Source organism: Eulemur rufifrons, chromosome 30 (genome assembly GCF_041146395.1).
Source record: "Eulemur rufifrons isolate Redbay chromosome 30, OSU_ERuf_1, whole genome shotgun sequence".
In the NCBI taxonomy this organism is placed as follows: domain Eukaryota; kingdom Metazoa; phylum Chordata; class Mammalia; order Primates; family Lemuridae; genus Eulemur; species Eulemur rufifrons.
Genome location: NC_091012.1, coordinates 44,170,154 through 44,197,617, shown reverse-complemented (window position 1 = coordinate 44,197,617; position 27,464 = coordinate 44,170,154). Strand labels below are relative to the sequence as shown.

Below are 27,464 nucleotides of genomic sequence, written 5' to 3'. Positions count from 1 at the left end.
TGGGATTCTAGAATAGACAAAGGACATCAGGTAAAAATTAAGAAAGTCTGAATAAAGTATGGACTTTAGTTAATAATAATGTATCAATATGCTATTATAATATGAGGAAATCAGATTCAGAAATATATAAAAATGATAATTTATCATGACAAGTAAGGTTTATCCCAGGAATGGAAAGTTGGTTCAACATTTAAAAAAATCAATGTAATTGGGCCGGGCGCGGTGGCTCACGCCTGTAATCCTAGCACTCTGGGAGGCCGAGGTGTGCGGATCATTTGAGCTCAGGAGTTCGAGACCAGCCTGAGCAAGAGCGAGACCCCATCTCTACTAAAAATAGAAAGAAATTATATGGACAGCTAAAAATATATATAGAAAAAATTAGCCGGGCATGGTGGTGCATGCCTGTAGTCCCAGCTACTCGGGAGGCTGACACAGGAGGATCGCTTGAGCTCAGGAGTTTGAGGTTGCTGTGAGCTAGGCTGACGCCACGGCACTCACTCTAGCCTGGGCAACAGAGTGAGACTCTGTCTCAAAAAAAAAAAAAAATTTACTAGACATGAAAATCAATGTAATTGACCAGTTTAACAGAATAAAGTTTTTAAAATTATATATTCATTCTAACAAATGCATAAAAAGCATTTGAAAAAATCATAATGAGTGTGATGCGTACCGTCTGGGGGATGGGCACGATTGAAGCTCTGACTCGGGTGGGGCAAGGGCAATACACATAACCTAAACATTTGTACCCCCATAATATGCTGAAATAAAAAAGAAGAAAAAGAAAAAATCCATACCCATTCATGATATTTTAAAAATTTTTTTCAACTAGCTAGAAATGGAAAAGATCTTCCTCAATCTGATAAAAAAGAAGCTATGAAAATCTTACAGCTAACATGTTATATAATGGTAAATGATTAAGGCTTTCCCCTAAAGAATGGGAACAAGGCAAGGATGTCTCCTTTCACAATTTCAATTCTACATTGTCCTGGAGGTGCTAACCAGTGCAATAAGTCAAGGAAAAGAAATGAGGCCAGGCGTGGTGACTCACGTCTATAATCCTAGCACTCTGGGAGGCCGAGGTGGGAGGATCATTTGAGCTCAGGAGTTCAAGACCAGCGTGACCAAGAGCAAGACCCTGTCTCTACTAAAAATAGAAAGAAATTAGCTGGACAACCAAAAATATATAGAAAAAATTAGCTGGGCATGGTGGCACATGCCTGTAGTCCCAGCTACTTGGGAGGCTGAGGCAGGAGGGTTGCTTGAGCCCAGGAGTTTGAGGTTGCTGTGAGCAAGGCTGATGCCACGGCACTCTAGCCCCAGAAACAGAGTGAGACTCTGTCTCAAAAAAAAAAAAAATGAAAGCCATCCAGATTGAAAAGGAAGAAATAAAACTGTCTTTATTCATAGACGACATGATTGTTTACATGGAAAATCCTCAGGAGACCACAAAAACTGAATACCAGAACAAATCACTGAATATAGCAATATCACAGGCTACAAGATCAATAATTTAATTGTATCTCTATATACTAGCAACAAAAATTGGAAATTAAACTTTACAAAATACCATTTACAACAGCATCAAAAATATATAAAATGCTTAGGGACAAATTAAATAAGATGTGCATGACCTCTACATTGAAATCTACAAAATAGCTTAGAGAGAAATTAAAGAAGATTTAAGTAAGTAGAGAACTATACTGTGTTTATGGGAGACTCAATAGTAAGATGTCAATTCTCCTCAAATTTATCTATAGATTCAATTAATTTCAATCAAAATCCTAGCAGGTTGTTTTTATGGAAATTGACAACCCGGGTCTTAAATATATATGATATAGAAAAATACCTATAATACCCAGAACAATTTTTGAAAAATAAGAACAAAGCTGAAGAATTTAAACGACCTGATTTCAAAACCTGCTACAAAGCTACAAACATACAGATATCAAAATAGCATAGTTGTAGAGCTGCTACCAAAAAATTTTAAATTAAAATTAAAAACCAGCATAGTTATAGTGTAATAATAGACACCTGTAATCCCAGCTACTTGGGAGGCTGAGGCGGGAGGTTCGCTTGAGCTCAGGAGTTCGAGGCTGTAGTGCACTGTGATTGCACCTGTGAGTAGTCACTGCACTCCAGCCTCGGCAACATAGTGAGACCTCACTTCTAAGAAATTTTATATGTATTTACAAAAGACCACATATTGTTTAATTCCATTCATATGAGATGTCCAGAATAGGGAAATCTTTTTTTTTTCTTTTTTTTAAGAGACAAGGTCTTGCTCTGTCACCCAGGCTGGGAAGGAGCTGGGACTATAGGGTGTACCCAGCTAATGTTTTTTTCATTATTGTAGAGACTTGCTGTCTTGAACATCTGGCTTCAAGTGATCCTTCTGCCTCAGCCTCCTGAGTGGCTGGGATTACAGGTGTGAGCCACCGCGCTCAGCCAGAACAGGGAAATCTATAGAGACAAAGTAGATGAGTGGTTGCTTAGGATTGTGGTGACTGTGGAAGTAGAGGAATGGAGGAATAGCTAAAATGTATGGGGTTTCATTTTGAGGTGATAAAAATGTTCTAAAATTGACTATGGTGATGATCACACATATCTGTGATTATACTAAAATCCATTGAATTGTACACTTACAATGAGTAATCTGTATGGTATGTGATTCAAGCTATTTAAAAAAAGAATAAGAATGAAGGTGAAATGAAGACATTTCCAGATAAACAAAAACTGAGAGAATTCATCACCAACAGAGCAGCAAAGGAAAGTTTTTAAGGTTGAAAGGAAATGACACCAGAACAGGAGTTAAATCTTCAGGAAGGAATATGAAGAACATCAGAAATGATAAATAATTGGGTAAATACAAAAGACATTTTTCCTCTTAATTTATTTAAAATATATTGAATTAAAAGTTTTTGTTTTGTTTTGTTTTTTGAAATGAGGATTCCCTATGTTGCCCAGTCTGGTCTTGAATGAACTCTTGGCCTCAAGCAATCCTCCTGCCTGGGCTTCCCAAATCCTCAGAAGTTTTTGATCAGCACATTGACTTCCTGTTGTTTCTAAAGACTGTTGTATCTTAACCATTATTTACTTACGTTGCTCTCAGTGAGCACAGGATGCATCCTTTCAGCCAAATGTGTACAAATTACATAGATAACCACCATTTCACAGCTCAAATAACCTTCAAAATCATTTATTGTAAGCAGTGATGTACCGACAAATATTTAACAGGCTGAGGGTTGGGGGAGGTAATGCTGATTTGTAACATGCTGGTTTCTGTGGTGTGAATACTCCCACCATGGTCAATTTCAACATGAAATCAACCAGCTCATGAAGATCCTGAAATTTTGACAGTCAGTTTTCGGGACCTGATATGAGCTGGCTCCAGTACCCCACTGACTCTAAGCCCCTTGGTTTACATCTTCTTAAGGTTTGGGGTGACAGATGGAGGTGTGAAGAGAAACAACAGCTGTTCATACTATGTTTAGCTTGAATCCACTGTCATATAGGCGAAAGCACACTGAAGTCAGAATCAGAAGTTAAGGATTCAAGCTGTCTGGCTCTGCCACTTACCAGCTATGTGACCTTGGACAAATCCTCTCTCCCCTCTGAACCCCAGTTTCCTTGTTTGTAAAATGAAGATAATAATTCTTGCCATCTCACTTACCAGTAAGAATTAAACCACATGAAAACATGTCCATACCCAAACTTTGTACATGAATGCTCGTAGCAGCATTATTCATAGCAGCCAAAAATTGGAAACAACCCAAATGTCCATCAACCAATGAGTGGATAAATAAAATGTGGTCCATCCATACAATGGGAGATTATTCAGCAATAAGAAATGAAGTACTGATACATGCTATAATGTAAGCGGACCTTGAAAAATTATGCTAAGTAAAAGAAGCCAGTCACAAAATACTACATATGATTCCATTCATATGAAATGTACAGAATAGACAAATCTGTAAAAGCAGAAAATAGATAAATGGTTGCGTAGAGCTGGGAGGGAGAAGGACTGGGGTAAATGACTAAAGGGTACGAGGTTTCTTTTTGAGATGATGAAAATGTTCTAAAATTTACTGTGGTAGTGGTTGCACAACTCTGAATATACAAAAAAACATTGAATTGTACACTTGAAAAGCAAAAAACAAAAAAAAAAACCAAAAAAAAAAAACGAACTATTGATACACACAATAACCTGAAATAAATGTCCAGTCAAAAAACCCAATCTCAAGAAGGTGCATCCTATATGATTCTATTTATATGACATTCTTGAAATGACAAAATTCTATTATAGAAATGGAGAACAGATTAGCGGTTGCCAGGAGTTAAGGAGGAGGCATGGGTGGGAGGGAAGTAGAAGTGCTACAAAAAGGCAACATGACTGATCCTTGTGGTGATGGAGTTTTTTCTGTGTGTTGACTACATCAATATCAGTATCTTGGCTGTAATACTGTATTAGAGTTTTGCCAGATGTTACCATTAGAGGAAAGTGGGTAAAGAATACACAGGATGTCTCTGTATCATTTCTTAAGTTGTATGTGAACCTACAAATATCTCAAAATAGAAGGTTTAATTTAAAAAGAATTAAATGGCTTTCTTGAAAGAAGTTCCAAGGAAATAAAAAGAATTAAATAGCATAATAAATTTTTTTTAAAATGCTAAATTTTAAAATTGTGTACAAATTATTAGGCATCTTTTATGAGTATAGCATGGGACCCTTATGATTTTATTCACTTATTAATTCAAAAAGTACCTGTTGAGTCCCTACTATGTTCAAGGACTAGGTTAGATGCTGCAGGGCATAAAGAGTTATAAACTTATGGTAAAATCATAATCGTTGCCATGTTGCAAGTTTTGGCTGAGCCTGGATCCTTTTTGTGAAATGTTAAGTACTGTGAAATATTAATATAAACATAATTGTGGGGGATGTATATTTTTATTTACTGATGATCACTGACTACTTTAATCAAGATCAAGTGTTTTTAACTAGTTATCCTTCACAATTAATTCCCATTACCAACTACATAACTTGATATCTCCACTTGGGTATTTAGCTCTCAAACCTCAAAAATACAAAACTGAAACATTTGGTCTCATTCCCCAAATCTATTTCCTCCATCATTAGTCTTCTCCATCTTAGTAAATAGTCTACCACCCACTCACTTGTTCAAGCCAGTAATTTAGGCATAATCTTTCTCTTTGCATTACCTCCCACATTCCTCTGGTGGGCCCCCATCAATAACTATCTCCACAGCCAGCACCCTATTCCAAGCCATCCCCATCGCCTGCTGTGCTACACAATAGCTTCCTGACTGGTCTTCCTGCTTCCACTCTTGCCTCCCTTCAAGTCATTCTCCATACAACCACCAAAATGATTTTCTTAAAACTGAAATTGTCACCCCTCTACATAACCTTTTATTTGTGGCTCATTTTATAATTATAGAAAATTTCACACTCCACCATGGCCTACAAGGCCCTATATGACCTGAACCCTACCATCATCTCTCCATCCTTCTCTGTTATGCACCATGATCCAGCCACACTGGCTTTTCAGTTGCTAAAATATATCTAGCTCTTCTCAACCCTGAGGGCCTGTGTACACATTATTTGCCTCGCCCTGAACACTCTTCCTCAGTTCTTTGCAAAGCTAGCTCCTTGTCAGCCTTTAGGTCTCAGCTAAAATATTGCATTGACTTCCATAATTCTACCTAAGAGGAAAAGGGGGCAGCAATCCGGTTAATGCTGTGAAGGGGGAGTTCCTAGGAGATCTGTCTCAAAGCTGTATTTGCATAGCAAACACACTGTCTTTACTTAGATTAAGTATAGATCAATAAAAAGTCACTGTTTTCTAAAATGCTTTTATTCGTATTTTATATAAGATTAAGGAAACATCATCTGTCCATAAAAGTATAATTTAGAGTACCCTGAGGGAAGTGGCAAGCGATTCCAAGATGATGGAGAGGTTGACAAGGACTAGAGATTTTTATTTTCTTAGTCATAAGGGTCTATTTGCATCTTTTAAGTGGGTGCATGATGTGGTCCAATTTACATGATTGTATGAAGCAAGACTAAAGACTAAAAGGCCAGTAAAAATTATTATAGCTAACATTTATTGAGCATTTAATCTGTGACAGGTACAGTCAACCATCAGTATTCCAGAGGGATTGATTCCAGGACCCCTGTGCATACCAAACTCTGTGGATGCTCAAGTCCCTGATAAAAAATGGCATAGTATTTGCATATAATCTATGCACATCATCCTGTATACCTTAAGTCATCTCTACTTATAATACCTAATACAATGTAAATATTATGTAGATAATCATTATACAGTATTATTTTTGTTGTTGTATTATTTATTTTTCAAACATTTTCTATCTTTGGTTGGTTGAATCAGCAGATGTGGATCCCAAGGATACAGATGGCTAACTGTGCTATTCTAAGGTTTTTCCATTTATTCTCCTGTTTTATGTAGATTAATTCATTTAGTCCTCCCAACTATCCAATGTATTATCATCATCCTCATTTTAAAGATGAGAAAACAAAGGGATAGGGAGGCTAAGTGACTTTTTCCAGAATCACAAAGCTAGTAAGTGACAGAGCTAAGATTGTCTAGCGTCAAAACTCATGCTCTTCATCAATGTGCTATAATGGTCCCCTCTCCTATAAGATTGCTGCAATGCCACAAGCTTGAAACTGCAAAGGTCAGAACTACTATTATACAATGGCAATAATGACGAAAAGGTGGGGAGATACATTGTCAGGAGGTAAAACTGACAATGTGGGGGAACAGCTGTAGAACGAGAGGAAAAGAGGAATCTAAGATGACTCTCAGACTTCTGACTTGACTAACTGGGTGTAAGGTTTTAAGAACGGAGTGGCCGGTGTCAGAGAAAAAAAGACGAGCAGAGTTGAAAGGGATAAGTAAAGAGGCTTTATTGGGGCGCTCTTGGGTGGAGGTAACGGGTCCCAAGAGAGGGACCGGGGCGAGCCTTATGGTCCCACGAGTGGAACCAGAGAAGCCGCCCCGCCCAGAAGTCTGGGTGGGCTTATATACGTTTTTAGGGGTGGGGGATGAGAGTTTCTCTGGAGGGAAGGTTTCGGCGGGAAGAGTGAGGAATTTCTCTGTTTCAACTTTAGGACAGGTATGGAGGAGTAGGAGGGACTTCTTCTTTTTCCATTAGGGAGGGGAAGGGTGCCCGCCAGCAGCCTTATACTGGGTAGTGGATAGGCCATTCATAGAAATGGGAAATTCAAGAGAAAAACTCTGGTGGAAAAGATAGAGATTATGGTTATTTCATGTTTGATGTGCCTGTGAGACAAAAAGGATAGCCAGGAAGCAATCAGAGACGCTAGTCTGGAACCTAAGAAAGAGATCTAGGCTAGAGGAGTAGATTTTGGAGTTCTCATACAGATTTGTTAAAGGCAATTTCACTTAAGACGAGTATGCAGAACAGAGGACTAAGAGCAGAATTCAGGGGAACATCATCATTTAGGGAATAAGACATTAAAAGTATCCAGTAGAGAAGTTAAGATACCAGAAGTGGTGTCATGAAATTCCAGGATGGAGTTTCAGCTAGGACAAAATTGTCTTTAATCCCACTAGAAAGTAAGCTCTATGAAGCCATGGGACATATCTGTTTTGTTCACCAATGTATCCCCAGTGCCTAGAAACCTGGCACATAGTAGATGGTCAAAAACATTTCCCGGCCTAATGAGTAAGAAAACAAATCAACATTATTAAATCCCACACAAAGTTATGGGAAGACAAAGACTGAGAAGTATCCATTTTATTTAGCAACTTTGGGAGTGACTCACTGACGATCTTGTCCAGAACAATTTCAGTGGCATAGTGGGGCAAAAGCAAAATGGGAATGCCTTGAAAGAATAAATAACAAGAAAGTTTTCATGTATTACTTTTCTACATTTTTTTAGTTGAAAAAAATTCTTGGGGTGCAGCCAGAAAGGTGGCCGCCCCCTCGCCCGTCACACAACGCATTTTTTTGTTAAATAGAAAAAGAATGATAAAAAATTCATAGAAGTTGATGGGAGTGAGGAAGTGTAGCCACTGGCACAGCCCATTTCTGGATGAAATCTTGTCACGCAAGAAGGGACATAGAGCTGCAATTACAAGGGGCACAGGATCAAAAGGCATTTTTCCTTAAAATGGGAGGAAACTTGCTTTGTTCACCGTCGAATTGCCGGGGCTAGGCACAATCTGGCCACTTAACAAGCGTGTTCAATGAAGCCCTGAGCTGCCCGGTGGCCGGCTTGCAGGACGTTGTCGAACACAGACGGGCACCGGAGTCTTTCTTTTTCGATTAGACAGGGACAAACGAAAGCTCAGACTCCGTTCCTGACAGCGCAGCACACCGCCCTAAGCTCACTCACTTTAGACAGCGTGGAAACCGGGGACCAACAGGACGGACACTGGCGCACCAGAAAGTTGCGGAGGGGAAAGCACAGCCCCGCCCGCTAACAGGCCTTTCATCTCCATTCTGTCCGTTTTCTGCAGGCCCCTCCCGAAATGGCTCTACTTTCTGACACGCCCCGCACGAAGCGGAAGTGACGTCACCTGTCGCGCGCGATTGGCGGAAGCAGAAACTGCTTTGCGGCCCGCACGGAAATTGCTTTCCTTTCGGCTTCCGCTCTTGGTCCATGTGAGACAAGCAGGCTGTTGAGATGAGCGCGAACCGAGCTGCGGAGAGGTGAGGGATAAATAGAGGATGGTGGGGTCTGGGTCTCCTTGAGGGCTGGGTTCCCCAGGTTTGGGGAAATGGGAGCTGCCTTTTAACAGACGACGGTGGCTCCTTTCCTAAGATTTCGCCACTCGTTACCATTTTTCTGTGACCCATCCTTTCTAGCCCGTTCAATTTAATTTAATTAGCTCCTTCCGCTCCTCAGCTTTTTAGCAGCATCTCCGTTGGTCCTGATGCTGCCTCTCTTACTCTAGCTAAGTTAATATGTTTCACTTTCCCCGTCACGTGATTCCTTTTCCTGCCTCTGCCGCGGCCCGCTTTAACTATATGCGCAGGCGGTGCAGTGGTTATAAACTCCCGCATCTTGGAAACCTTTGCTGATTGAAGTCATTCACCACGTTTTCGCATGATATTTCATGCCCCTCCCCGAACTAGATTTAGTCCGTTTAGTAATGTTTGCCTTGCAACTACCGATATGTGCTGTTAGGTAACAGTAGACATTATAATTTGTTTGTGGGTACTAACCTCCTTAGTTTAAGCACCTACCTTACTGAGCAAACCCCAAGAAAAATGGCTTACTCAGCTGCTTTCGACCAATTCCCTGTTTCCCCATTCCTGGGAGCAAGTGATCAAGGTGACACTTTTGGGTAGGAGTACGCTTAGAAATAATAATAGTGAAACTGCCCCACCTCAAGGGCCAGCAACAGCGTCTTCTGCCACCTTAAAACCTAGAGTTTGACATTTTTATAGCTTCCCAGAGGTCAATAGGAAATGTAGTGCCAATCAGTGCAGTGTTAGAGCTTTTTCAGGCATTTTCGTATGGGCTATCACCACCCACTGTTCACCTCTTAGAGGTAATGTCTGACTTCGGTCTAAATTCAATGTCTTGACAAATTTCTAAAGGCATTCACACTGTTTTCTTTGTACGTCTTCTAAGAGATGGGGCTATTCTAGTGCTGAGAACTAAAAGTTATAATGTTTTAATAGAAAGTTATTCCAGATGATACTATTTCTCTGTTGCCTTTTAACAGCCTTCTGGCTTTGAGCCAACACGAAGAACTAGTGGATTTGCCAAAAGACTACCCCTTGAGTGCCAGTGAAGATGAGGTGGGTGACAGCTGCTAAACTGCCCTCAAAAGTAGGGTAGACAGCACCTTCCTGTAAAGGAAAGAGGTGGTAACATTGTATATATTTGTTCACGTCTCTCAAATAAATTACAGAATTATTTAGTATTTCATATATAAGTATTAAGTGCTTTGCAAATTTGAAGTCTGTAAGTTACAGTCACTGTCCTCAAGTTGGTTAAGTATAGTTTATAAGGCCAAAACACATGGTCCTCATTATGTGATTTCCCAAGTTTGGATTTCTGTGAAGAGTTATTTAATTATCTGACTGAAATATATATAAATGTTTTAAGCTGGATTTCCAGTAGATGCTATAGGAATTCCAACTCTTTATTCCCTTGACAAAACTACTTAAATTGGTTTTTCTTGGGTGGGGGCATACAGCATATCTGTTTTAATAACAAGGAGGGGGCTTTTGTTTGCTTTTTTCTTCCTTTTTTTTTTTAAATTTGGAGACAGAGTCTCACTCTGTCACCTGGGCCTAGAGTGCCATGGCGTCAGCCTAGCTCACGTCAACCTCAAACTCCTGGGCTCAAGTCATCCTCCTGCCTCAGCCTCCTGAGTAATTGGGACTACAGGTGTGCCACCACACCTCAGCTAATTTTTTCTATTTTTAGTAGAGACAGGGTCTTACTTTTACTCAGGCTGGTTTCAAACTTCTGAGCTCAAGCAATCCTCCTGCCTTGGCCCCCCCAGAGTGCTATGATTACAGGCATGAGCCACCACACCCAGCCCAGTTGTTTTCTCTAGAAAGGCCACCTTGGTGATTGTGGCCATGATTTATACTATATGTTAGGGGTTTTGTGTCACATCACACTATACTATACAGAAACATCATTCTTGGCCCTTTTTGTCCCAAAACAAGTTAGGACAGAGGCATGACATTAGCTCCCAAGTTACTAAGGGTCTATGTTTCTTACAATGAGAGAGTTTGGATTTTGAAGCTATTCTTTCAGTTTGAGCTAGAATGCCTGCACACCAGACCTCATCTGATTTCCCCATTCTCCACTGACCAAAAGAATGAGAGATTTTATGTGGGCCTCAATTTCCATGTTGTCTTTTCCCTCCCCTCATTATTCTGACGGTTTTTCCTTTTCTGTGTCTAGGGGGACAGTGATGGAGAGAGAAAGCATCAAAAGCTTCTGGAAACAATCAGTTCCCTTGGTGGAAAGAATAGGTAACATTCCCATCAGTTTGGGCAGGTTATAACTAGCTGATTCCATGGGACTTATTCTCCAGCTAACATTTAATGAGTGCCTAGTATAAAGTTCTTAATACCAGTGCTTGGCAAATAGTCAGCGTTATATAATTGTTAGCTATTATTATCCTTACTGCTGTTACTGTGTTAGGCCTTCATGCTTTTGAATTCTCACTTAATTCACACTTACAATCTTTTGAAGCATTGAGTAGGCATTACTTTTTCCCATTGGAGAATGGGAATAAGTTAATTGACTTACCCCCAAGGTCACCTGGCTCGTAATGGCAGATTCACATGTTTGAATCCAAGTCCAATATGTTTTCCTCTATGCCTACCTTGTATTACCTTGTGTTCTTGAGGGGCTGAGTCTACATAAAGAGAAGAGATGAGGGTTAGACTACCGAGTCCAGATTAGAAATAGATTTCCTGGTTGCTTCGTGACAAAACCTGACCCTAGGAGAGAAATACAAAAAACTGAAGCCTTGTTTGAGAAGTGTTTGTTCTCCTGCAAAAATCTACCCATTCCTATTGTGTTGTTTTGCCTAATTCCAGGCGGAAATTGGCTGAGAGATCTGAGGCTAGTCTGAAAGTGTCAGAGTTCAATGTCAGTTCTGAAGGTAAGTTGAACAAAGGAAGATATCTATACATGGAGCTTGTGCAGTTCCAGAAGCTCAGTAGTCACCTCACCCCCGCCTCGCAGGAGCTGTCTTTGATGTGGTTAATGACTCATACCATATGTACCAAGGAGGGTGGGTGAAGAAGGGTAGTGAAGTGCCCTTGAATTTCTTCCATTTCTCAAAGAAAGCCTAGAATGCTATGTTCTTGACCTATGGAGCTTGATGAAATACTTCTGGGATAGAGGCTGCCTCTTACTAGCTTAGTCATACTTCATATTTGTATAGCTCTTTAGTGTGCACAATTTCATTTTTATTTCAGTTCTCTCAAAATGCTTTGAGTTAAGACAAGCAGATGTTTTCTTCAGGTGGAGCTCAGAGGTCAAGTTACTTAAGGGCCATCACCTAGTACAGTGTTTCTCAACCTTTTTTTCTTTAGACATTTTTATTCTCTGCTGCTTCCCACCCCCTGCCTCCCCTCTACCCCATGAAATCGAATACTAAAGAATAAGATTTTGTTGGACAGTGTTGAGCTTTGGAGGGACACAAAGCTTTGAGAATTTTTTCCAACCCCTCCCCACCCCAAACCAATTTCTACCCCTGGGGAGTGGTGAAAAATCACCCATGTGAAGAATACATGCTCTAATAAGTGTGGCAGAGTTGGGATTTTAAGCTAATACCAAGTCTTTTTCACCCTCTTCACAACTTAGGCAGCTGGAATGGGTTTTGTGTTTGTAGTAACTACTGGTATAGCCTCTCAGAGCAAGTAACAGTGTATTTATTCCAAGCATATTCATTCAGATATATATTGTACTTCTACTACGTATCAGTAATTGTTCTAGATACGAAGGCTACAGTGAAGAATAAGACATAATCTCAGAGGGCTTACATTCTGATGAGGGGAGACAATCAGTGAATTAAAACAAAATGATGCATCCTAGCACTTTGGGAGACCAAGGCAGGAGGATTGCTTGAGGTCAGGAGTTCAAGACCAGCCTGAGAAAGCACAAGACCCTGTCTCTACAGAAAATAGAAAAATTAGCCAGGCATGGTGGCACGCACCTGTAGCCTCGGCTACTTGGGAGGCAGAGGCTGGAGGATCGTTTGAACCCAGGAGTGTGAGGTTGCAGTGAGCTATGATGATACCACTGCACTCTAGCCTGGCCAATAGAGTGAGACCCTGTCTCCAAAAAAAAAAAGAAGAATAAAACAAGATGATGCAATAAAGTGACTAAGTGGCTAGTTTAGATTGATTGGTCATGAAAGGTCCATGAAGAAGCAAAATTTGAGATCTGAGTAACAAAGTCAACCATGCAAAAATAGGGGAATGCATTTCAGTCCAGGGAAGTGCAAAGGCCCTTAGGAAGAAACAGCACAGCATGTTGGAAGAATAGGAGGAAGGCCCATGTGACTCGAGAGCATAGTAGAGGGTGGGGAATGACATGAAGTTGGAGGGGCAAATGGGGACCAGATCCCATAGAGCTATGTCCTTTAGGTTGAGGAGATTCCAGGTACCATGAGGAGTCATTGGGGGATTTTCAGCAGGATCATGACATGCTGTGGTTTATATTTTCAAAAGATTACTTTGGCTGCTATGTTAAGAATGAATTACGGTATGACAAGAGTGGAAGCAGAAAAACCAGGAGAAAAGCAAATGACTTTTTTTGAATAAATGTTTTTCTTCTTCTACCCCCCAAAACATTTACGGGTGAACGTAGGAGAGTGATGGTGTCACCATGGTTAGGAATAGGAGATTGAAGTAAGAGAATTATTCTTGCTTCCCTGCACATTTGCTGATCTACCAGCGTTTTCTACTGAGGATACTCCCTACATTATATTGAGATTTTGCCCTACTTCTCAGTCTGACCGGAAAGTTTGGCCTTTCTATAGGATCAGGAGAAAAGCTGGTCCTTGCAGATCTGCTTGAGCCTATTAAAACTTCATCCTCATTGGCCACTGTGAAAAAGCAACTGAATAGAGTCAAATCAAAGAAGACTGTGGAGTTACCCCTTAACAAAGAAGAGGTTGAACGGGTGAGTTACAGAGAAAGTGGTCCGTCCACTAAAGGGAAGAAGTTGAATTGACAAGGGAAAATAGAGTAATACAAGAGCAAGAGGGAAAAGGCCAGAAAAATGGGGGGAGGGGAAGTTGTGATTTCCCCATCATGGATTAAATTAAAAATAATCTAGGGGGAAATGCAGTCCTGAGAAGCAAGAGGTAATCTCTAACATCCTGATTCTTTTTTGGGCTAAGAAACATTGACTCTAATTCTTGTTAGTGCTTTGCATTTGATGCTTAATCTTGTGGCTCTTTCCTTTTGTGGACTTTGCCTGCTTCAGATCCACAGAGAAGTTGCATTCAATAAAACCTCACAAGTCCTCTCCAAATGGGATCCTATTGTTCTGAAGAACCGGCAAGCAGAGCAGCTGGTTTTTCCCCTGGAGAAGGAGCAGCCAGCCTTTGCTCCCATTGAACATGTGCTCAGTGGCTGGAAGGTGAGTACAACAAAATGAAACTGAACCTTGAAAGGAGAGATTTTGCAACTTCGAGATTTCAGAGCCTGCAGTTGATTTGATTGGACATGTTAAGCCTAAATCTCAGCTTAAGTCATCTTAGCTTAGTGGTCAGAAAGGGAGAAAGTTGGGTAACATATCTTCATCGTCAGTCATGAAATACGCAGGAGCTCTGTAGTCATTTTTCATCTGCTTTTAGTATACGGTACTTGGCTATTTCCATGTTTTTGTGTTAAAACATCTGATTGCCAATATATAGGGAACATAACAATGTTTTCTTTCTTATACTCCAGTTTTTAAAAAGCACTTAAAGCCACATTCTAATCCTAGGAAAATTGGGAACTGGGTAGCATTAATGATGCCTTAAGGTATATAAGCAACAGAACCCAAAGTCTGCTTGTAAAGGAATACCACGCTAAAATATAATGTGTTGCTAGTAATGACTAGAACTTTAGCAAGTAACTCATAATGACTCTGAGCTGCAAGGGGCAGGGGGGAATGATATTTTAGAACTGGGTTTCCCAAACACTGACCCCTGACAAAGTTTTTATTCCATATGAAGCAAAAGGGTAACTGGGAGTATGTTTGTTTGGTACCCACCAAATGTTGCCAGCTCTTCTTTATTATGAGGTTATCCTTTCTATTTGAATGATGTTGATATGTTCTTTTATGAAATTATGGTGGTAGTAAATGATGGGGTTGGGGGTGGAATGGTAGTTATGCTCTTGGCAAAATTAAAAGTTGGTCATCCTATGTGTTGGTCCCTAAAGTCTCAATTTTTGGTCTATGAATGACTGCTTTAGAACAGCTAGCCTACTTTTCCAATACACCATTGGTATGGAGTCTATAATGGGATGCTCTGTCTTAAATAATAGTGAAAAACAGCAATGCCCGAGCCATGAATAGATGCCGTCTTTATGCTTCTCTGTGCTTTCTAAAAATCCAGGAATGACGGCGTCTTATGTGTTGAAAAGTTGAACTCGTCGTTAAAGCTAATTAAAATAAACATTGCTTGCCACAATAGCTAGAAATTGAGCAAGTAGTTACTTATTAAGGGGATAAGCTCTGTTTCTGATATTGCTGTTGAAGTCACTACCATTCTCTTTCTAGGAGACTTCCTTTTCCACATGAAAAAGAGATCAGGTTTAAAGTGTGGCTGCAGAATGAAGGGAGACTTTAGGAAAAAAAATTAAGAGGTAATATAATTTGTAGGATTCAAAACTAAAAGGCATTAGAAATTATGTAGTGAAAAGTCTGACCCCACCCCTGTGCCCCATCTGGTCATTTCTATCCCCATACTCACCCAGAAGTAACCAGTCATAAGCTTTTTACTGTTGTTGTTGACTTAAAAGTTTTATTTATGTATTCATGTTTACCTCCTTTTTAAATCAAAAAATGGTAGTATGCTACTACCACTGTTCTGTACCTTGTTTTTTCCAGATGACAGTGTAATCTTTGAGATAGAAGGAAAATACCAAGTTTGTTATTAAAGATGAGATGGTGTTATTAAAGATGATTCTTGTGTCACTAAGAATGACACAACTTCTTCAAGACATAATGGGGCCAGATGCTATATATTGAATATACTGTACCATTTATTCATTCTAAGATTTATTTTTGAAAAATTATGCCAATGTGGCACAGAGAAATAAAGAAATGCTTAGTTCAGGGGGTGCTTTGTGGCTAGCAACTCCCAGTTCTCTCTTTATAACTTAGAGTGCAAAGTCCCAAGGACTAGTATATACTGTACTAGGATTTCTGGAGATTGAGAATCAAAAAAGTCTGGCTATAGTTTTGGTCCAGCTTCCTAAGATTTGATTTGACTCTAGCTGTGAAGAATTAAATGGGATAATACATGAGAATGCATTTGTAAACTGCAAAGTGCTAGAAATGATGTAAGGTAGCTTCTTCCACCCCCTTTCTCCTTTCCATTGTCTGTCTACACCGGCATTTCTCAAAGTGTTCTCAAAACCTTAGTCTCTAAATAAGCCCTCACAAAGGTGGGGTGGGGTTCCATTGCTAGAAAATGCTGCGTGCTCCTGCTGGAGTTTGTAGATTTGTGGCAAAGCATTTTAAAGGCTATGAAACAATGGTGAAGACACCTGTTGGACCTAATCTAACCAGGATATACAAGCTAGTTTTGTTAAAATTTGAATAAATTGAATTTCAGGCTTTAAAAAAAATAAAGCAAATCTTGTTATCTGATGAGGACTGTGTTTGGGGAAGAATAAAATAAAAGCACCTAGCATTTTAGCTACACTGGACAACACATTGTTCTCTTACATACATTCATTTCCCTGTATCTGTGTTTTTGCTTAGTGCTCATCTCTGTGGATTTTTTTTCCTTCTCATAGAATTGTACTTAGGCCTCAAGGCCAATTCAAAAAGTCACTTTCTTCCCCCAAGCCTAACCTACCTCCTAATAATAATTGATGGTTCTTCCTCCTGTAAAATAACATTTAACCCGTTATGTTATGTTGTTAGTGCTGTATGTGTCTCTTTGCTCTGAAAGACCATGAGCTCTATGAGGACAGGAACTATCTTAATCAATTGTGTATTCCTAGCACCCCACACAAGTGCCTGGAATGTAGCTGTGATCAATAAATGTTTGTAAATTGAATTGAAGGGAGATTACAACATTGTAATATAAATCACTGTGTACCCTGTGATTGATCACTATTGCAAATCCAAAAAATGGAAGAACATGCACCTTTACTATTCAGTAGAATAGGTTTATGTTTAAATCAATAGCACCATGTAATGTGTGATGATGTGTGTTTATGCATTTGTCCAGATATCTGTAAGTTTAATACTGACCATGATGTATATGGCTATTGAGGAAAACCACACATAATATGTGTGTGAGGTTTGAAACTGGCTCTGTTGCCTAGGGCTGTCTTTGTGCCTTGCCTGAGTGGACTGTGGCATGATCGGCCTGATTATTTTAGCCATTCTTACAATATCAGTCAAGCACCAAACGAGGGCTTTTGTGGACATGTGAAATAACTGGTTCACATTTCATTCATTTCATATATACATACACTGCCTAGCATGCAAAATCAGCTAGAAACCAAGGAATTGGAGCCAAAGTTAGAAAATGAGAGTCTGAATTGCCAGGAAGCAGGCTAATTACATAAAGGTCATATTTTTTTTAGGCAGTGTCCTTTTGTGCTCAGGAAATTAAAACACATACCCTGCCATAAACTAAATTTGTAGAATGCGCCAAAGAATGCTGTTTTCCTTGTTTCCTTTCAACAGTAATTAATGACACCAGGAATATACACATACATGATTAGTAGCAATTGGCTGTGGTTTGAAAAAGTGGGGGTTCCCCTGTGAGACATTGTGTAGATCTGTTTCCTGGCTATACCATCAATGGCAAATAATGTTTGTCTTAAGATCTAACCTCCCCTTCCCTCTAGAAATATTCTTAAATGGAGGCTTATGATGTGAATCTGAGATTTCCTATCTATAGGGTAATGTGAGCTTCAAATATACATTACAATATAAGAATTGTTTTGACTGTCAAAACTGTTACAGTCTGGTACTGCTGTTCCCTGTCATGCCAGCATTTACTTTAAGGGCATCATCCTGCTTAGATTCTTAAGAGAATGAAATTCTATTTTACATATATTGGTAACCTGAACACAAGAGTGGTCCTCCTCAGTAATATTAGAGAGTAGCCTCAGAATTCCCTTGCTGAAGTTGTCTTAAATGAGAATAAAATAAGGCTTTATTTACACAGCTGAACAGCAAGACCAGAACGCCCTTCTTTTACTGTAACAGCCAATCCTATCCAGTTACTGATTCCAATTATAGCGTCATAAATTAGACAGTCATCGGAATGTAGAGAGAGAGCTGTAAGAGCATGGCTTAAGACTTAGAATGTTTTGTTACCTCCTTAAGGCAAGAACTCCGCTGGAGCAGGAAATTTTTAACCTTCTCCATAAGAACAAGCAGCCAGTGACAGACCCTTTACTGACTCCTGTGGAAAAGGCCTCTCTCAAAGCCATGAGCCTGGAAGAGGTAAGTGTCACAGGCCCTTGGACATACCCAGGCATGCTGTGCTTCTCCCAGCATTTGCCCTCACAGCCCAGCCTGTAAATGTCCTTCATGCGTTGTAGGCAAAGATGCGCCGAGCAGAGCTTCAGAGGGCCAGGGCTCTACAGTCCTACTATGAAGCCAGGGCTCGAAGAGAGAAGAAAATCAAAAGCAAAAAGTAAGGAGGCCCCTATGAACTGGCCTTGGGTTCCGTGGAAGAAAGTGATGTGGCTAGTCATAAATTCTTAGGAGAGAACCTTTCATGTGATAACTAGGGTCATGTAGAAGAGGTCCAAAATAGGAATGACTAACCTTTTTTTCCCTCAAGCCAACTTCATGTAGTTTTGCCTGATTAAGTAATGCGCTCTCCTCTGGCTTTGGCTTTCATTCTTGGTTTTGCCAAAAAGAGGATTGTTTAATTACTTTCTCTCCGTTTCCCCTTATCATGGAGTAGTTCTGCAGAATAAGCTCTTCCACAGATGTTGAAGCCAGTAGGGCTTCCTTCCTGCCTTTTTCCCTCTTTGAAATTTGTTCTACTCCTCCTTTCGGCTATAGAAGGAGAAGGGACTCTTTACCCTGCAGACGTCTGCCCCTGGGGACGGCAGGTACCAACAGTCCTGCCCGTTATCTCAGGTCCCAAACTGGCTCCCTACAGCCAGCTAGCTTTATGATGTCCATTCTAGCCCCCTGCTTGGGGAAACCCCTTGGGTAGCATGGGCACTTGTGCTGTGGCATCAGTGCTTTAGCTAAACCTCTAAACTCTTCCCTCCTGCCCCTCTTACCCTGTAGGTATCACAGAATCATGAAGAAAGCAAAGGCTAAGGAAGCCCTAAAAGAGTTTGAGCAGCTGCAAAAGGTCAACCCAACTGCAGCTTTGGAAGAACTGGAAAAAATTGAAAAGGCCAGAATGATGGTGAGACTGTCTCTTGGCCCTCTCACCCCCACCCCTTTGAACCAACTTTCCCTGGAAGGTGCTAAGGATCTCAAACTGTCTTCTCTTTCCAGGAGCGAATGAGCCTTAAGCACCAGAACAGTGGGAAATGGGCCAAGTCAAAGGCAATTATGGCCAAATACGACCTGGAGGTAAGAGACCATCAGGGTGACAGAAGATTTTGCATTGGAGGAAAGAAAGGAAAATCAGTCCATAAGGATGCTAGCAGAAGCAGAGTTGGGGAAGAGCCATGAGGATGGATGGAAAACCAGGCATCTAAAAAGGCATCAGAAAAATCTCTAAGGCAGAGAGGAAAATGACCAGGAACAAGGTGGAAAAGGAGAGATGAAAGGGAAACAGCATTGAAGGCAAGTCCAGTAAAGTGGAAAGGAGCTTTTTTTTAAAAAAAAAATTTGTTTTACATGTTGGTTCCTTGAGGGCAAAGAATTTGTCTTCCAGGCCGGGTGCGGTGGCTCACGCATGTAATCCTAGCACTCTGGGAGGCGGAGGTGGGAGGGTCGTTTGAGCTCAGGAGTTCGAGGCCAGCCTGAGCAAGAGCGAGACTGCATCTCTACTAAAAATAGAAAGAAATTAGCTGGACAACTAAAAATATATAGAAAAAATTAGCTGGGCATGGTGGCGCATGCCTGTAGTCCCAGCTACTCGGGAGGCTGAGGCAAAAGGATCACTTGAGCCCAGGAGTTTGAGGTTGCTGTGAGCTAGGCTGACGCCACGGCACTCTAGCCCGGGCAACAGAGTGAGACTCTGTCTCAAAAGAAGAAAAAAAAAAAAAAAGAAATTGTCTTCCATTTTATTCCATAGCTACTAACACAGTAGTGTATGTGCAGTTGAAACAGTAAATATACCAGTAAGAAATACTTGTCAAATCAAGAGGAAGCAACTTTGAGACATGTACCGGGCTAGCTGGGCATGGTGGCACACACCTATAGTCCTAGCTACTTGAGAGACTGAGGTGGAAGAATTCTTTGAGCCTAGGAGATTGAGGCTGCAGTGAGCTATGATGGTGCCACTGAACTCCAGCCTGGGTGACAGAAAGAGACTCTGTCTCTTTAAAAAATAAAAAAAAAAAGGAAGAAGAAAGAAATGGACGAGGAAAGGTGTTAGTGTGATTACTAATGACAAGGCCCTCATGCTTTCTCCAGGCTCGACAAGCTATGCAGGAACAACTGGCCAAGAACAAAGAACTGACGCAGAAACTCCAGGTAGCCTCAGAGAATGAGGAAGAAGAGGGAGGCACAGAAGTGGAGGAACTCATCCCTGATGCAATGCATGAAGCACAGATGAATGCAGATGGACCAAATCCCTGGATGCTCAGGAGTTGCACCAGTGATGCACAAGAGGCTGAAATTCAGGAGGACCCTGAACAACTGCCAGAGCCTTTGGCCCACAGTGTTTCTGAAAGTGAGGGAGATGAAAGACCGGTGGCAGAGGAAGAAATTTTGTTGAAAGAATTTGAGGAAAAGCGATCTCTTAGAAAAAGGTCCGAGCTCAACCAGGATGCTGAGTCAGTGGGCAGTCAAGAAACAAAAGGTGAGCTGTGATAAAATGGAAGGGAGAATTTCATAGTGCTATGGATGGACTGTGAGAGAAAAGTGTCCACCCACACATGCTGCATAGAGATTAGGCCCTGGGGACTTTCAAGAGTGAGTACACTGGGTCCCTGAAGAGAAATTACGATTCATAATAATAGGTATTTAATAAGCAGTCATCTGCATGGCTGTGCTGTGTGTTCATTCAGACACATTTTCTGCTCTTGGGGGCTTACGGCCTTCAGAAAGACATAACCATCCTCAAAGTAAGGGCATGAGTTAGCATTCCTGGTACCTATAAACCAGAGAGAAGTGCCTATGGTGGGATGGCAAATCTGAAAATCCGTTCACACCTATAGACATAGGTGGATTTTGAGACATTATAAAACTTCTTCAAATTGCTGGAGTTTTTTGTTTGTAAGTAGGAGTGGCTTTTTTTTACAGTTCTTAATGCTAGTTTATATGTGTCTGTGGAGTGAGACTTTACAGGAGTGAATGGCTCCATAGGCTACCTGGCAAATTAGAATTATAACCCCATGGTCAGACTCTATTTGTATGTTTTCTACCTGTTATTTGAAGAGATTTTGTGTTAATGATGTTAGCATCCTTGAGATTGGTCAGAGAGCTCCCATTCTGGGAATAAACCAGGATATTATGAAGCCTGCTTAGAAGACTACCTACATTCAGAAATCACCTGGCTATCTGGACAGATTCTCAGGTCTGGTTTGATTTCATATAGGAATGCATTTAGATGACAGCAAAAATCTGTTTTTACATGGTGAAAATTTATTTTAAAAGTCCTGTCATTTAGAATGTGTTGTAGGGACCTTAATGGTTTCAGCTAAAGATTCCTGGGATTAATAGTTACAAGTAGCCACTTCTGAGAGGATTTTGGAAAGTAGCACTGTAGGCTGAGATTGTGGGGCAGTCCATATACAATCACAGGACCCTAGCAGCATCTTCCTGAGCCCTCTTAACTGGCCATCTAGCTAAATGTGTAGAGCAGTTGGTTGTAGTATGAAAGGTGGATTTGGATTTCTGGATAATAAATAAATAGAATTTTCCCAAACCTTCTGAAAAAGGGTGTCCTAAAATAGTGAGAAGTCGTGGACTCCAATCAAAAGAAGCAAAACTTGATTCTTGAGAAATAAATGTGTATTTGTCCAAAGGCCAGATCTGAGGAGCTGCAATGGCTTCAAGCCAAAGCTTAGAGAGCAGGATCAACGTGGGAATGAAGGCAACTTGTGTCAGTACAAAGGACACGTTAGAAGTCTGCCGCTGCCATGTTTCCCTTCAGGCTGTCGAGACTTAGTGGTATTTGCTCAGATGGTGCCAGTGACTGGAAAGTGCAAGCTACATCCACTATTAGAAAGCAGCTACTTCATCTGTTCTTGACTTGGCCACAGCAGATTATGAAATACTGCCTTAAGATATGGAGTGGGGATTCTTGAGTCAAGATAAAACAATCCTAGATAAGGTTTTTATAAGCAGTAAAGCATATTCAGAGGCCACATGTTAAAATGGCTTTTTTTAAATTTGGAACTTGGGGCAATCTTCCCAAGCAGGGTTTACCGTACAGGAAAATTTAAGCCACAGTCCCAGTTATACAGTGAGTCATTGGTGAAGCTGGGAATAGGACCCAGGACGTCTGCTTCCCAACATGTTACTTTAAACTACTAAACTCTGGTAATGATTAGTGAACTCTCCAGGAGATCCAGCATGCAGAATCTTCTCTTCCCCATTTGTCCTTGTTAGAATGTCTTATGTGGTATCTAGTGCACCCAGTGGGTGCTCAACACGTGCTCATTGACAAAGGAACTTGCAAACCTCCTTTTCTGACAGCTTCCATTTTTCCCCCCAGATTCTATCAGCCGGGAGGTGCTATTTGAATTGAGAACACTGTCTCAGAAACTCAAGGAAAACCATCAGTCCAGGAAGCAAAAAGCAAGTTCAGTGGGGACTGTTCCCCAGGTCCAGAGAGAGGTACCTGCCCTGGAAGAAGAAGAACCTCTATTGCTGCAGAGGCCAGAGAGAGTACAGACTCTGGAAGAGCTAGAAGAGCTGGAGAAAGAAGGATGTCTTCAAAATAAGGAGCTTCCCAGACCTGTGTTAGAAGGGCATCAGTTGAAGAAGAACCCAAATAATCAGACTGATGCCCCTAAGAAGAAAAAGAAGGAGCAAATGATTGACCTACAGAACCTCCTAACCACAAAATCTCCTTCCGTGAAGTCTTTGGCAGTTCCCACAACAATAGAGGAGTTGGTGAGCAGAGCCAGGGTCGTGGGCCATTGTGGGGGATCAGATCTGGTGCGGAAAGTATCCTCCTTGCGCAAGGAGTGGTGAAGCTTTGTTTTGCTTTTCAGTAATTGAGACATCCAGAATAGTGCAGGGCCAGGCTGGTCCTAGTGACATTTTTAATAGATGCAAATATATGGGTGCTGCCATGGCCCCCATATACGTAAATCTTGAAGTGGCTCTAAAACTGCCCTCTGAGGAAAGAGGGAGTAACTCAGAGCTCTGACCAGACCCCAGGCAGGACAACTCAACGTGAGTTCTTGAGCTATTGCCAAAGTTTTACTCAGTGGGATCTGATATGGCCCAGGACTCCCTAATTACGTAATTGAAACTGCTAAAATGCCTGTCTTTTCGGGGACATAAGCTAGAGGAAGCCCACATTCCGGCCAGGCCACTTGGAATTCCTGCTACTAACACAGTCCATTCTTTCCTCTACCCTGCAGCTTCCTCACTGAAAAGTTTAAAATTGTGTCATATGATAATGAGCTAGGGATATTTACCCTAGAGAGAAGAAAATTAGAGCGTGATTGGCTACCAATTGGTTTATATTGCAAGACCATCATTGTTTGGCACTTCCCCCTAGGGGGCGCCAAAATGTCACGACCTAAAATTCAAGCGTGCTTGCGGTGAACTATGGCTCATAAGGCAAGCTTGTAGTTCTCGTTCTTGTTTCTTCCCAGGAAGATGAAGCGGAGAGAGACCAAAAGCAGATGATAAAGGAAGCTTTTGCTGGGGATGATGTCATCAGAGACTTCTTGAAAGAGAAGAGGGAAGCTGTGGAGGCGAGTAAGCCGCAGGACGTGGACCTGACGCTACCTGGCTGGGGCGAGTGGGGTGGTGTGGGCCTGAGGCCCAGTGCCAAGAAAAGACGCCGGTAAGAGCAAGGAAGAAAGCCTGTCAGAAAGGCACCAGATTCTCCCACTTTGCCCTTAAGTGTCCTCCCTGCCCTTTTGATCAAGTCCTTAATGCTCCTAGTCAGACATCCTGCTGTTTTGCTTTCCAGGTTTCTCATAAAAGCCCCTGAGGGTCCTCCAAGAAAAGACAAGAATTTGCCAAATGTGATTATCAATGAGAAGCGCAACATCCACGCAGCAGCTCATCAGGTGGGGACTTAGCTCTTTAGCTGCCTACTCTCTTTACCGCCTGGCTCTCTTGCTTGAAAGGAGTATTCTAGTGATCTGTGGTCAAGAGGGATGTGTGATCTTGACCACAGAATCAAATCTATTGTTTTCACTGGCTGTGAGATTAATAATTCCAGATAGGCTATGTTGTTTTAATTACTGACTGGGAAGAAGGTTTAGACTTAAAGGATAATATTTGCAGCAATAGTAAGGCTCCCAAATCTGCATTTTCAACTAGTACACCAGATAATTCTGGTGCAATTAGCTCTTATCACAGTAAGAATCACCATTCTGCAGGCTTGTATTTATAGTCAAGGTAATGCTCAAACGGGGGCTATAAGGTTTGAGCTGCGTCTTAGGAAAAATGAAGACAAACTGGTACTTGTTCTGGAGAGTGGAAGGATTTTAAATTGTGTCATTTGATAATAAGCTAGGGATGTTTATAATAGAAAAGAAAATTTGAGCATGATCATGGTCTTCAAGTATAATATAAGGCTGTTAAGTGGAGTCACATAAAGTAGAAGTTAGAGGAGAGGCAGGATTCAGGGCTGCTCTGGGGTTTGAGCATGTGTAAAGGGGACTCAAGAATGAGATTAGACTAGACCTTTATGGTCCCTTCTATTCTGAGATCTGTCCCCAGCCAGTATAATATTGGAAAGAAAAAAGAACTATTTAACTGGGTACAGAACAGAGGTGAAAAAATACACATTTCAATAACCATAATACTCTATTTGATCTTACTTTGTGAACCAATCGCTGCAGAAATTGAATTATAACCACTGCAATCCCAATTGAGGATATTATATATAACTAAAAAATAGGCAGTTAGGGGATAAGGGAGAGGGGAAAAGGGTGCTTTGACAGGCCAGGATTCCAGGTGGTAGGTAAGGTGTGGACCTCAATAAAGATCACCCTTCCCTTTCAGGAGTCTTATCTATTAGTTCTTTAATACAGTCACAGCGAACTAACAGGTTTTCAAAACTCTCCCTTGATTTTCCTCATCTTTTTAATAAGCCATATGTTGCAAGTTCCAACATGCAGTAGAATAAAGTGCTTCAAAGTGGGGTGGTGGGGAAACTCCTGAGACTAAATACTTTGTCCAGGTGGTTTTTTTCCTCTTCCCCTGGGTGACATGCATTGATCTAGCCATCAACCCAAATAAGACATTCCCTTAACCTAAAGAGAATCTGTTCCTTCACTACAACCAGGACCACCAGATAGTACTCAGCTTCTCTTGACTGTTCCATTGAATATCTCCAAAGACTACTGATTTTAACTCCCCCCACCCTTTTTTTTTCCTTATGTGTTTTTCCTCCTTTGGCCATTGGGGAACTGTTTAAAGATTGTTTAAATGTCTGAAGGTGGCAATGTAGTGGAGTACAGAAGAGTACCAGGCAAGGAAACAGGAGCCCTCGGTTCGGTTCTCCCGTGCTGCTCCTAATTTACTTCCATAAATCACTTCCCTTCTCTCTAAGCCAAATATTGAGGCCAAGGGAGATGACCATTGCCAGTATCTGGGGTCTTCCAGCTCTGCATTCTGTGATGCCAAAAAGGATGAAGCTAAGCATGACAACTTGGTAGAGTTCAGGATTCAGAGTGTATTTTTGGGTTCCTTAAAACATCAGTCATATGTATCAAGGAGAGGTTAGGAAGGGATTGGGAAAATGAAGAGGGTAGAAGGGTCATAAAATCCACAGGGATACACAAAGGCCTGGGTGCTTCTGCAGTCATGGTGTTAAATAGGAAAACTCACTCTGGCACGGCAGCCTTGGAGCTACTGTAGCTAGACAGGGGTAGTGTCAGGGTGGTTTTTTAATCACAAATTGTTAGGTAAACCCAGGGGGTTCCTGAGTTAATTTAGGCCCCTTTACTCCTATATGTCCTCAAGCACATCGGGACTCCTAAGGTTAGCTGGGAGCACTGGGATGCCTTGACGTCTCAGTAGCTTCACTCACTGGCAGTCATCTTGTAGGACCTCAACCAAAACAGTACCTGACTGGAGTTGCCATTAGAGTATATAACTGCACTGTAGGCCTGGCTCACACCAAATCACTCTCCCTTCCTTTCCAGGTACGAGTGCTCCCATATCCATTCACCCACCATCGGCAATTTGAAAGGACCATCCAGACCCCTATAGGATCTACATGGAACACCCAGAGGGCCTTCCAAAAACTGACTACTCCCAAGATTGTCACCAAGGCAGGCCATGTCATTAAGCCCATAAAAGCAGAGAATGTGGGCTACCGGTCTTCCTCAAGGTCGGACCTCTCTGTCCTACAGAGGAATCCAAAACGGCTCTCTGCACATCACAAAAAACAGCTGAAAAACTCTATAGATTAAGTTGCTGGAAGAGTGACATCTTGATGCCTGGGACCAGGAGCCCTGATTACTCCTGGTTTGGCCCAGTTTTATTCTGCTGCAGGATGAATTCCAAAACTGGCTTAGCACACTGTGGGTGTTGTTAAGCTACATTTTAGAAATAAATGCATTTTTATCTATTTAACTACAGCGTGTTCTGTGTTGTCCCCCAGTTGAATCATTTTCTTCAAGTAATACACCTTTGGATGCTCCAGCCTTGCGTTTCTTGAATTGTATTTGTCAGGGCCCCCCCGCCCCATTTTCTTACCAAGGATTATGCAGTTGGTCCTAAATCAGAATGGAGAAAATTTACCCTAGTCTATGATCTTAAATATGTCACATCAGATATGAGCCACCATAAATAACTGTCAGTTTGAAGAGTCAAGAATAGTGAAAAAATACTGTATATTTTAGGCCGGGCACAGTGGCTCACGCCTGTAATCCTAATATTCTGGGAGGCCGAGGCAAGGAGGATCGCTTGAGGTCAGGAGTTCTAGACCAGCCTGAGCAAGAGGGAGACCCTGTCCCTACCAAAAATAGAAAAACTAGCTGTGTGGTGGCATGTGCCTACAGTCCCAGGTACTCGGGAGTCTGAGGCAGGAGGATTGCTTGAGCCCAGGAGTTTGAGGTTGCTGTGAGCTATGATGCCACTGCACTGTAGCCCCGGCAACAGATCAAGACTCTGTCTCAAAAAAAAAAAAAAAATGTATACTTTAACCTCTGAACCTACAAACAGGATATACAAACTCTGCAAATGGATTTTGTCCTAGACTGATCCTAAGATCAGAGTGGTGCTGAAGCTGGGTTCTGTCCCCCACAAGTCTAGCCACTATCATTTTCTTGACATGTGTGAGCTTCCCAGCTTATACAGATTACTGTCCAGAGTATCTCAAACTTACTTTCTCATAACAAGACCGGGAAGTTTTACCCTTACTTTACAGATAAGGTAGATGTGATTTCAGAAGTAAACCTCTATTCCCTTTCCTTCATAGCTCAGGGCCAACCACTCAC

General features: G+C 41.4%; 1 protein-coding gene across 2 annotated transcripts; it reads left to right on the top strand.

Annotated features, from left to right (window-relative positions):
• The first annotated feature begins 8,646 nt into the window (after positions 1-8,646).
• On the top strand, positions 8,647-26,593 carry UTP14A (UTP14A small subunit processome component). 2 transcript variants are annotated; one of them, XM_069462972.1, is made up of 15 exons: positions 8,647-8,717; positions 9,740-9,815; positions 10,939-11,009; positions 11,583-11,647; positions 13,535-13,677; positions 13,984-14,139; positions 18,064-18,183; positions 18,282-18,376; positions 18,988-19,111; positions 19,204-19,281; positions 20,293-20,680; positions 22,541-22,941; positions 23,655-23,848; positions 23,978-24,077; positions 26,166-26,593. In XM_069462972.1, the coding sequence occupies exons 1-15, from the start codon at positions 8,692-8,694 to the stop codon at positions 26,433-26,435; spliced, it is 2,307 nt and encodes a 768-aa protein (XP_069319073.1). In that variant the 5' UTR covers positions 8,647-8,691; the 3' UTR covers positions 26,436-26,593. The 2 variants fall into 2 exon arrangements, with proteins under 2 accessions (XP_069319073.1, XP_069319074.1); XM_069462973.1 differs by lacking the exon at positions 13,984-14,139.
• The last annotated feature ends 871 nt before the right edge of the window (positions 26,594-27,464 follow it).